At 37.1% G+C, this 12,203-nt stretch overlaps 1 protein-coding gene and 1 pseudogene across 2 annotated transcripts in view; one reads left to right on the top strand and one right to left on the bottom strand.

Annotated features, from left to right (window-relative positions):
- The first annotated feature begins 6,332 nt into the window (after window positions 1-6,332).
- On the top strand, window positions 6,333-10,289 carry LOC141494270 (glycosyltransferase 8 domain-containing protein 1-like; annotated as a pseudogene).
- A 466-nt stretch (window positions 10,290-10,755) lies between these two features.
- The window catches only part of AMN1 (antagonist of mitotic exit network 1 homolog), a 75,298-nt gene continuing 73,850 nt past the window's right edge, over window positions 10,756-12,203 (bottom strand). For both annotated transcript variants that reach the window (XM_074194775.1, XM_074194779.1), the window contains one exon: window positions 10,756-11,023. In XM_074194775.1, coding sequence (XP_074050876.1) covers window positions 10,950-11,023 — 74 coding nt within the window. In that variant the 3' untranslated portion in view covers window positions 10,756-10,949. The remainder of the gene's footprint in view (window positions 11,024-12,203) is intronic.

The raw sequence follows: 12,203 nt of genomic DNA, 5'->3' as shown, positions 1-12,203 counted from the left end.
TGAATCATATTTTAAAATCAGTGAGGATTGTTGTTCTTTTCTTATTTACTTGCATTAATATTCATTGCAGTTATATAATTGTTCTTTTCCTGATTTCTATAATCATTTTGAAATTAAAAATTATGTGCATATATTGGAATTTTCAGAGCTTTTTAAAAATAATCTTACTGGTATTTTTTTATTTTCATATTACCAACATTTTCTAGTATGTTTCCCCATATTCCCTCACAGGGAAAAGAAAAGAGAAAAAAATCCTAGTCTTCTTTTCTCACCTTACCCTTGTAGAATCCTTTCTAGAATCCTTTCTTTTCTCTGACTTTATCATTCAACTGAAACTGCTCTCTCCTTAAGTTGCTAATGATCTCATAAGTGCAAATCTAACCTTTTCTCAATCTTGGCTGCAGCCTTTGACACTCTCACTCACCCTCTTCTCCTTTAATGACACCACTCACTCTTAGTTCTTCCCTTCTCTGACCATTCCTTAGTCTCCTTTGCTTAATCTGTATTGAAGTCACACTTGGTAACCCTGAGTATTCCACAGAGTTCTATTCTGGGACCTTTTCTCTTATTCCTCCATGGTTGTTTATTTGGTGATTTCAAAGATGCACTGCCAGTAAATAACTTTTTGTTTGTGCATATATCTTTTTCCTTAGAATGATATAAAATATTTTAGACAACTTTTTTTTTAACTAAAAATTTTAATGTGGATCTTACTTCTTCATTTTTTCCTTTTAAAGATTTTGAGTTTTATAATTTTTTTCCTAATCTTGCTTCCCTCCCCTTACCCCCAAGTTTTTTCTTTTTCTAAGAGAAGATAACATTTGATAAAAAAAAATCTTCCCTATGGAATCTTTACCTGATAGATTCTTCAAGAGGCTTTCTTCAAAAACTTGATTCATGTTTTCCTTAAATGTACTCATTACTCAATTATGCTGTATCTGCAGTAATTCTTTTGAGTACTTGTTGAATTTTTATAGATAGTTGGATCTTTATTTGTTTGAAATCTTGCAGCTCTACATTGAAAATCTGATAATAGATTATGTTGAGTGTGCCTTTCCTCACTGTCCTTTCAGTGCCACAGATGTTTCCATGTGTATTTGAAATAAAGTTTTTAAAAAACATTCAAAAAAGTGTGTGTGGGGGGACTAAGATGGTGGTGTGAAGGTAATATTTTCCTGAAACTCCTTCCCCAAAAAACTCTAGAAGCTGCCAAATTATGACTCTAGCCAAAATTTAGAGGGGCATAACCCACAGAAAGACTGAGTGATACAATTTCCCAATCCAAGACAACTTAGAATTTCCATGGAAAAGGTATGTTTCACCCAGACATGGGGGTTGGAAAAAAGTCCCAGCTGCAGTGCAGCCCAGGGATCACCAGGAACAGCTTGAAGGGGCAGTGAGAGAACTCTGCTGCACCAGAGTGAGAGAGCACTGGCCTCAGAACAACCCTGCAGTGAGAAACTGCAGTGGGAATCGGGGAAGCCAGCCTGCAACCCCAGAGCATAGCCCACAGACTGTAAGGGAGTAGGGGGAGACTGCAGAAATCTCTCTGCTCTCCCCAAGGCAGGACTCTGCTGTTTGCCCACTCTCAGATCCATGTTACAGTTTGGGCTTTCATACTAAGATAGCTGAGTAAGGACCCTTCTCACAGTTCCAGGGAAGAGGGGAGCACCTTTGGTCATCTACATATCAAAGCACAGGCAAGAGAGCATAAGACCTTGAAGAAGTAAAGGTCCCAGTGGGGTTCCCCCCAACCCCCCTCAAAGCCTTGGAAGTGTGGTAAATTAGCCTTAGGCTGAGGAAATGAGCAACAAAAGGAAAAGAAAAATCTGACTATAGAAAATTACTTTGGTCCCATGGAAGATTCAGAAGATGACAAACTCGAAGCTTCTCTATCCAAAGCCTCTAAGAGAAATAGAAAGTGGGCTCAGGATATGGATGAACTCAAAAAAGACTTTGAAAAGCAATTAAGGGAAGTGGAGGAAAAATTGGGAGGAAAAATGAAAGCAATGCAGATAAATCATGAAAACCAAATCAGTAGTTTGGTGAAAGAAATACAAAAAAAAAATACTGAAGAAAATAATATGTTAAAAACTAGTTTAGGCCAAATGGAGAAAGCAAAACAAAAGGCAAATGAAGAGAAGAATGCCTTAAACAGCAGAATTGGACAACTGGAAAAGGAGATTTAAAAAGCTCTGAGAAGAAAATAATGCAGAATGGAACTAAAGGAAGCTGATAACTTTGCAAGAAATAAGGAAGGGGGGGTGCAGCTAGGTGGCGCAGTGGATAAAGCACCGGCCCTAGAGTCAGGAGTACCTGGGTTCAAATCCAGTCTCAGACACTTAATAATTACCTAGCTGTGTGGCCTTGGGCAAGCCACTTAACCCCATTTGCCTTGCAAAAACCTAAAAAAAAATCAGGAAGAGGGGGCAGCTAGGTGGCACAGTGTTAGAGCACTGGCCTTGGAGTCAGGAGTACCTGAGTTCAAATCCAGACTCAGACACTTAATAATTACCTAGCTGTGTGGCCTTGGGCAAGTCACTTAACCCCACTGCCTTGCAAAAAAAAAAAAAAGAAATCAGGAAGAAATAAAACCCTTCCAAAAAAGCCAAAAATTAGAAGAAAATGTGAAATGTATCACTGGAAAAACAACCGATCTCAAAAACAGATCCAGGAGAAGAATTATTATTAGGCTACCTGAAAGTCACAACCAGGAAAAGAGCCTAAACTTCAATTTTCAGAAATAATACAGCAAAATTTCCCTGAGATCCTAGAAACAGAGGGTAAAATGGAAATTGAGAGAATTCCCTGGTCACCTCCTGAAAGAGATCCCAAAAGAAAAACTTCCAGGAATGTTATAGCCAAATTCCCAAACTCCCAAGTCAGAGAGAAAATACTAAAAGTTGCCAGAAACAAACAATTCAACTATCATGGTTCTATAGTCAGGATTACACAGGATCTGGCAGCATCTACATTAAGGGCTCAAAGGGATTGGAATATGATATTCCAGAAGGCAAAAGATCTTGGTTTACAACTGACAATCAATTACCCAGCAAAACTGAACATCCTCTTTCAGGGAAAAAGATGAACTTTCAGTGAAACAGGGGACTTTCAAACTTTCCTATTGAAACAACCAGAACTGAACAGAAAGTTTGATCTCCAGGTCCTGGACTCTGGTGAACCATAGAGGGGGTGGATTAGAAGGACTAACTATGAGGAACTTAATGATGTTGATCCATTTGTATTCCTGCATGGGAAGAAGATATTGATACCTCATATCAAATTTCTCATTTATAAGAGCTATTAGAAGGAGCATATATAGACAGGACACAGGAAGGAGTGGAATATAATGGTATAATATAGTAAAAAGATGGAGTCAATGGGAGATAAAGGAAAGTACTGGGAGAAAGAGAAAGGAGAGGAGGAAGAGGCTAAGATATTTCATATAAGAGTCAAGAAAAAGCTTTTTTCAATGGAATGGAATGGTGAGGGAGAATGAGTGAGCCTTCATTTGCAACAGAATTGGCTCAGAGAGGAAATAACATCCACACTTAATAGGGTATAGAAATCTATCTTATCCTAGAGAAAAATGAGAAGAAAAGGATGAGATAAGGGGGAATGGAGGGAGGGAAGGGGAGAATAGGTGATAGAAGAGCAGGAAGATTGTGGGAGAGGGTACTCAGATACAATACATTTTGGACAGGGACAGGATAAAAGGAGACAGAGAACAGAATAAATGAAAGTGGGGAGGAATAGCTTGTAATAGAAACTGTGGGAGAAATATTGAAGCAATTTCTCTGGTTAACTTATGATAAAGAAAGCAACTCACCCCAGAGACAGAGCCACTGGAATCTGAACACAGACTAAAGTACATTTTTCTCTCATTATTCTTGAGGTTTCTCATCTTCTGGGGGAGGGGTGGTGGTGGTGGTGTATGTTTACTCTCATAACAAGATTATTGTAATAATATAAAATAAAATAAAGCAAATAAAAAAATAAAAAAAAATTGGGGGGGGAAATACTACTTGGTGACACTCCAGCTAAAATTTTAACAATAATGTATGCTGATATACTAGAATTGCAGCAACCAAATTGACCACTGACATTATTCCACTGAGAATGGAAGTAGCACATTTGAAAATATTTTGATATTTTATGGGAGACTTTCAAAAATTTCTGCATGAACTGCATCAAAGTAAAAAAGTTGTTACCATACAGTAGGTGCCTGGTTTCTGATACTTGTTGATATTTTTAGTCAGTCTCACCTGCCAGGGGAAATGAAAAAAAAAGATATCTTTGGATAGGTACTTAAGAGTGTTTTTAAAAGAAATGATTAGAGGTTAATTTTAAGGAGATTTTGTGTATGCTAAAGCACATAGTGGTTTAGATTTTCATTGTTAAAAAAAAGTGAAACTATGCCAGTGATAGATTAGGTATGCTTAAATATTTGGTATATAAAGAATTTGAGCCTGTGTCCAATATAAGTATTAAGTCACCAAAATTTAAGAAGTGGACAATGCCTTTGAAAATTAGAATCTAGTAATATTGGCATAGACAATGGAAAATAATTGAAAATTATCTTAATTCCAGTTCAGCCTGGGAGATAATATGTAGTTTTGGTCAGTCAGTATACTACTGGTTTCTTTTCTTTTTTTCTTTTTAAAGAGTTGGTCTCAATCTTAGTACTTTTTGATTATAAATAAAAAAGAAATCAATGGCTTAAATTCAATATTTCCAAAACTGAACATATCCTTCCTCTTAGGTTGAAATGAACCCCAGTGAAACAGTTCTTGAAGTTTAATAAAGAATTTATTGAAAAGAGGAAAATGAGTTTCCAGAGCATGTGTATATAGATAGTCTGCTATTAAGACTACAAAATAGTATACAGACTTCTCATATTATATACCAAATAAGCTTGATATGGGTACGTGATTTATACAATAAAGGGTAATATAATAAATAAATTATTAGAGCATTAAGGAAATCAGATCTATAGAAAGGACAAGAGTTTATGGCCAAATAAGAAATAGAGAGAGAGGTTGGGGGTGGGGTAATTGAGAGGGAAATGGATAATTTTAATGACCAAAGGTTGAAAAGGTTTTGCACCAACAAAACTAATGTAGTTAAAACTAGAAGAAAAACAAGAAACTGAAAAAACCTTGCAGAAAGTTTCTCTGGTCATGTTTCTCAAATATATATGAAATTGTATCAAATTTCTAAGAATAAGAGTCATTTCTCAATTGATTAAAGTATATAGTTAAGGGATTAGTTAAGGAATAGGCAGTTTTCAGAAGAAGGAATCAGAGCTATCAATAGTCATATGAAAAATTTCCCCAAGTCACTAATGAAGAAATGCAAATACAATTCTGTGGTACCACTTTGCACCCATCAAATTGGCTAAGAAGACAGAAAAGGAAACTGACAAAAGCTAGAAGTGGAAATATATAGGCATACTAATGCACTGTTGGTGGGGCTGTAAATTAGTACAAATATTCTGGAAGAAATTTGGAACTATGCCCAAAAGTTTTTAAACCGTGTATAGTCTTTAACCCACCAATAAAGTTTATACTCCAAAGGAAAATGACCTATATGTTTTTTTAAAAATACTCATTTAAGGGGCGGCTATGCTTCAGACTACACTCTGCGGGGATGGCTAGGTGTCGCAGTGGATAGAGCACCGGCCCTGGAGTCAGGAGTACCAGAGTTCAAATCCAGCCTCAGACACTTAATAATTACCTAGCTGTGTGGCCTTGGGCAAGCCACTTAATCCCACTTCCTTGCAAAAAAAAAAAACAACCAAAAAAAACCACAAACAAAATACCCATTTAGAGCAGCTCTTTTTGTGCTGGCAAAGAATTGGAAATTGAGGGGATATCCATTAATTGAAGACAAGTTATATGAATGTGAAAGAATATTATTGAGCTATAAGAGGGATGAAGAGGATGGTTTTAAAATGAGCTGAGAGGAGGGAGCGGCCTGGCCCGGCCCGGTCCGGCCCGGCCCGGCCCGGCCCGGTCCGGGGCCGCGTCCGCCTGGGGCTGCGGGGAGAAGCTCGGCGCGGTCACGGGCGCCCACGGGGCGAGGGCTCGTGGCAGACTCGCTCCCTGCGCTGTGGGGTCTCCTTGGTCTCCAGGGGATGCCCAGAGTGGGCGCAGGGACGCGCCGGGGCCGGGGCCGAGGCTTGGGGGGAGGGAACTGCCCCGGGGCAGCGCCCCGGACCCGACCGGACCGAGAGGCCCGAGCCCTCCGGCCTGCTGCGGGGAGCGCGGGCGGCGTCGCCTCACCTGCCCACAGATTTATGAAGGGCTGTTCTTATAAGGACGAAAGGAAAAATGTCATTGCGTAAAGCGAACATCATCATTCTAGTCCTTGCTGTCGCTCTGTTTTTACTAATTTTGCATCCTAACTTCCTTGGTTTGAGTGATTTGTTGAAAAGGGAGGTCTCAGATGCAAATCGTGTGGGATTTCAGCCACTAGCCTTTGTGCCTAATGCTCCTGGAAGCTTTATCTATAGGAGTGAAGAGGAGATTCCTGTCGTGGCAGCCTCTGCAGACAGACGTGGGGCACAACCGCAGTGCTGAACAGTATTTACCATGGTACCCGCTCCAGTGTGGTTTTCTACATTGTTACTTTGAATGATACTGCAGATCATCTCAGGTGAGCATCTCTTGCCTTAATACTCCACTGCAGGAATCGGGAAGACCTAACAGGCCCTACACCTAATGCTATCTAGGCAGGCAGAGAATCTTAGAAACCCTACTTCAGGCTGAGGTCCGAAATGCCAAGGGCTTCCTCTGAAAGAAAAACCTATAAAGAAAAACTTAAGCTCATCTGAGGTCAAAACTATTTTCCTCCTTTACTCTCTAAAAGGAGCTGTTTCTAGTTCTTTCCTCACTACAATACAGTGAAAGACACACAGTGCTAAGACACAGGCCTGGGAGTAGGATTCGCACCCTTCACTTTTCCCATTGAGCCTGTCCTAGGCACTCTTTACAATGCCCCCCCCCCCCAATCCAACCAGGAACAAAGACAGCTTTACACCCATTCATATTGTATAAATTGTTTTGAGTGCTCTTTCCACTTCCTTTGGTGTAGGCATTGCCTATGTTTTCTTGCTCAGTTTACTTCACTCTGTATCATTTCATGTTTTTTTTTTTGAAAAAAAAATTTGTTTCTTAGCATGCTTTACATTCTTCCCTTGCCATTTCTCACAGTAATGGTTCTTTACATTTATGTACTACAAAATTTAGCAAACTTTCCCCTTTCCTCCCAAGTTCTTTATTCATTTTCAGGGAAAGCTGAGCCCCTAGACAGGGGAAACTCCTGGGCCAAATTCACTTGGGAAGTCAGTGAGAGTGGGGTTAGAGGAGCCTGCTGGGCTATGTCCCTGGATCAAGCTTCTGCAATTCTTAGCATCATAAATCTAGAACTGGAAGGGACCATTTCCTAATGTAGTTCCATCCTTTACAGATTTAAATTTAAGGTTACATAAGGTAGAAAGGAGTAAGCATCAAACATGAGATTTGAACTTAGGTCCTAATTCAAGAATCAGTACTCTCCCTTTTAGCATGATGTCACCCCTTCTATTGAGAATATTTTTTATATGGGAACCTCCAGGCTCTAGATGATAGGTAGGAAGGTACAGTACTCTGTCCCTGCACAAGCCTATTGGAATGCACTGAAATGCCTGGTATTTAGTTGCTCAGGAACAAAGACATATTTATCTGCATTTTTATTGAAACAACAATTTATGACATTTGGTGCTTTACTTACCATGGTCAGATCCTGGCTCAATAGTGGCTCTCTGAAAAACATCAAATATAAAATTGTGGATTTTGACCCTCAACTTTTGGAAGGGAAAGTAAAGGTGGATTCTAAACAGGTGGACTCTGTGTACTATCCAGTGAGTACTATCCATCATTTGTATCTAGAAGAGACCTGAAGCTGGTACAGTGATAACTTGTGGGGTTCACATGACAAAGGGCTGCTTGGAGCTTTATGCACACATAAATTTCTGGGATTAGCCCTAGAAAATTTGAGCATTTCATCTTTAAAGTGTCATATATATTTCTTCTTTTAACAGTTAACCTTTGCCAGATTCTATCTGCCTAACTTGATTCCAAATGCAGAAAAGGCAATCTATATGGATGATGATGTAATTGTACAAGTTACTTTCCCATTATGCTCTCTACCTCTTTTTAAGCATCTAACTAAACTTGTCTCAAGTTTTATTGTTAACTCAGTGGAAATGCATTCAGTGCCTCTCTTGAGGTATCTTTTACTCTTCCTGGTGATATTCTTGCTCTTTATAATACACCTATGAAGTCTGCTTTTTCAGAAGACTGTGATTCAACTTCTGCAAAAGTTATAGGCCATGGAGCAGGGAATCAGGTGAACCACCCACCCATCGAAATATAAGCTAAATAGTAACTAAAGTTGTTTTGATATCCAGTTTTTATTACTGAGACCAGTATCAATGAAATGGCAGTCACCAGAGCCCTAAGCATAAAATTCCATTTGCTTTTTTTGCATTTATGCTGCTCTCCAGTTTTAGAAACTACAAGGTCACCTATATGAAAGTCCTCCACCCACATGTTCATTCCTACCCTTTTTCATTTAATTATTTTGTGTCTAAGAGGATCAGTAATTGCCTAGAGGGTCATTTCTTTCCTCTCTAAATAACTTCATATTTTGCATTCTCAGGAATAATTTCCATGTCAATTTGGGGCTTGACTGCACAATTATTTCAACAATACAGCTGTTGATCATCTCGTAAAAAAAGATAAAATGAGCTGAGACATCTATGAACTGATACATAAGTGAAGTGAGAAACAGAACAGTTTAACATCAATATTATTATCAACTGTGAAAGTCTTAGTAATTCTTTTTTTTTTTAGATTTTTCAAGGTATATATCTATACATACGTGTCATTTCCTCTATTAAGACTATTAAGTTCCTTGAAAGTTGTTTTTTGTTTTTTCTTTGGATCTTCACATAGTACCTGGCACATAGTAGGCACTGAAGAATGTTTGCTTATGGATCATTATACACTTAAGTCATTGTGTCACAAAGATAAAGATATTGTCAGGATCAGTCTTCCAGGTAATCCATTAGAAATTTTCCCAAGTTTCTAAGTCAATAAGAAGGAAGTAGGCTCTTCATGTCAGGAACTAGTTAATGAAATCTAGTTCTACTGGGAGTGTTTACCAAAGAAAGTCATTAAGAAACCATAGAGGGAAGGAAGAGTAATGTGGCCCCTTGGCCTTTGACTCCTCCTTATTGTTTGGACTTTGTTTTTTTTTTTAACAAAGTTTATAAGGCATTTATCATTGCTTGTGAGAGTTTAAAGTGTAATATAGATATGGCATCAACCCATATATCAACTAAAATGTATTACTAATGAGAATGGAGAATTGATGGTGAAAGGAATCCCCTGAATTGGCATTTTTTAAAAATATGGTAATTTTTGGTATTTCTGATAGTAGAGAAAGGCATTGTTGAGTAATCTTCATAGCACTTTCTCTGCCCACAAAAGATCTGATTTTGTTAATTAAAAGGAACTTCATCTTCCACTCTAATTATATAACTATCAATAAAGTACAACATTTTTAAGGGTGAAAACATCACTTGTACAAAAATATTTATAGCAGCCCTATTTGTGGTGGCAAAGAATTGGAAATTAAGTGAATATCCTTCAATTGGGGAATGGCTTAACAAACTGTGGTATATGTATATCATGGAACACTATTCAATTAGAAACCAAGAGGGTTGAGAATTCAGGGAAGCCTGGAAGGATTTGCATGAACTGATGCTGAGTGAGATGAGCAGAACCAGAAAAACACTGTACATTCTAACAGCAACATGGGGGTGATGATCAACTTTGATGGACTTGCTCATTCCATCAGTGCAACAATTAGGGACAATTCTGGGCTATCTGCAATGGAGAGCACCATCTGTATCCAGAGAAAGAATTATGGACTTTGAACAAAGACCAAAGACTATTACCTTCAAATTAGAAAAAAAAAAAACCATTATCTTATGTGATTTTACTATCTCATAACTTTATTTTTCTTCCTTAAGGATATGATTTCTCTATCATCACATTCAACTTAGATCAGTGTTTACATGGAAACAATGTAAAGACTAACAGAATGCCTTCTGTGGGGGGGTGGGGGAGGGAAGCAAGAATGGGGGAAAAATTGTAAAACACAAAATAAATAAAATATTTCTAAAAAAGTAGTACAATTTTTTTGAGAGAACTTCTCTACCTTCCCAAATAAAGGTTTAAAAATATCTTTAAATAAGTAGGAGATAAATAAGGTATTGTTTTACTTACTAGAAAAATAAATATGAAGCAGAGGAGAAATCTTTTAATGAAAATTTTTAGGGCTTATGATCAGATTTGCTGTTTGGCAAGTGGACCCTTATCATTAGAAAGATGGGATTAGGAAAGACTGAATTATTTCTATATTAGTTTAATTTATTCTCCTGGTGGTCATTCATCAGTTATTTAGGTAAGAAAGAGAAGCAGCAGGGAAAATCTGTCAGTCTGTCTGTCTATCTATCTATCTGTCTGTCTGTCTTTCTGTCTGTCTATCTATCTATCTATATCTACCTATCTATCTATATTTCACATGGGGTTTTATTGTGGAAAAAATATAAAATCCCAAAGGATGAGAAAGGTCATTATCACAAAAGTAATAGCATTTAAAAAATTGTGGCTTCCTAAAGAAAAACAGAAATGGCAACAACAGTAGAGTTTGCATTTTGGAGAAGTTTATTTTTACCATGAAAGCAAAAATTTAGCATATTGACAAATACAACTAGTCATTTTGTGACTGACATTTTAAAAAAAAGAACAATATGGCATGCTTAAATTAAAATGGAAAGTCAATCTACATACTCATTTTTAGGAAAAATAGCAAACTCATTTTAGTTTTAATAAGCATCAATAAACAGTCCATGTTACTTGTTTGATTTTGTTTGGACCCACTAATTGCTCCAAGACTTCTCGTGAATGATCTATAAAAGAAAATCACAATGAATAAATCACAGTAAATGAAGATACATGCAGAAGACACAAAGTTTATTTCATGGCAGTGATTTGATATTCTTCTTTGACATGGCCACTCTCATATAGTCTCTTTAAGTAAATAAAATCAAAGACAAACCCCAAACAATTGCTAAACATCAAACAGTATTGATATTTTCCCTAAATATAATGATAAACAGAACCAGAATTCACCAGAATTTAACTTTTTGCATTCAGTAGAAATCAAATGGGAAACATAAGTCCAACTTCTGTTTTTCTTTTTCAAGGGCACTGTACAAATGAAAGCAGTATTTTTTGGTCCATGGTCTACAAAATATATGAGTAATCTTGGCCAGTTGTTCCGTAAATGTTGAGGGGTGCAGATATAACCAAGTGAGAAAAAAATGACACTTGCAAAAATTCAGAGCTGTCCTATGGTCACTATATCATAAAGAAAAGCAAAATATTGTAACTAATTCTGTTAAAATGAAAAACTGAACCTCTTTTTCATATTCACAACAATGAAGCACTACTAGAAATTGCCCAAGTTCAGATAACATGTTAAATTTAATTATCTGCTGAAATATTTGCATGAAGGAAGAAAAAAAGCGTACTATTATGTTATAGTCCATTGATACATATCTTCTTCTGAATTGGTTATTTCTATCCGTTGGCTATTGAACTTAATTTTGTATCAGGCTGAAATTTAGTTGTCTTTTTTTTATTAAAATTTTTTTAAATTTTAAAGCAATGGGGTTAAGTGACTTGCCCAAGTCACAGCTAGGTAATTATTAAGTGTCTGAGGCTGGATTTGAACTCATATCCTCCTGACTCCAGGGAAGTGCTCTATCCACTGTGCCACCTAGCTACCCTGCCTGAAATTTAGTTAAGTAATTTACTCTCAACTAATTAACCTTTAATATCTAAATCAGAACAATGAATACATATAAATATAAAATATATAAAATAAATATAAAACAATGAGTATATAAATATAAAAAGTCACCACTGAAATTTGTGAGGCATAAATTATCTTTATATCACTATTGTATTGAACTTCCATTAAAGTCCTTCTTTGAGGCCTTATCATAGTATGGAGGTGGCTTTGGCTTAGGAAACTATGCTAGTCAAAAGCATAGTCTGGCAGGTTCTGTCAGACTGGAAAGGTTT

Source organism: Macrotis lagotis, chromosome 7 (genome assembly GCF_037893015.1).
Source record: "Macrotis lagotis isolate mMagLag1 chromosome 7, bilby.v1.9.chrom.fasta, whole genome shotgun sequence".
In the NCBI taxonomy this organism is placed as follows: Eukaryota; Metazoa; Chordata; class Mammalia; order Peramelemorphia; family Peramelidae; genus Macrotis; species Macrotis lagotis.
This window is presented reverse-complemented; position numbering and strand designations above follow the sequence as displayed.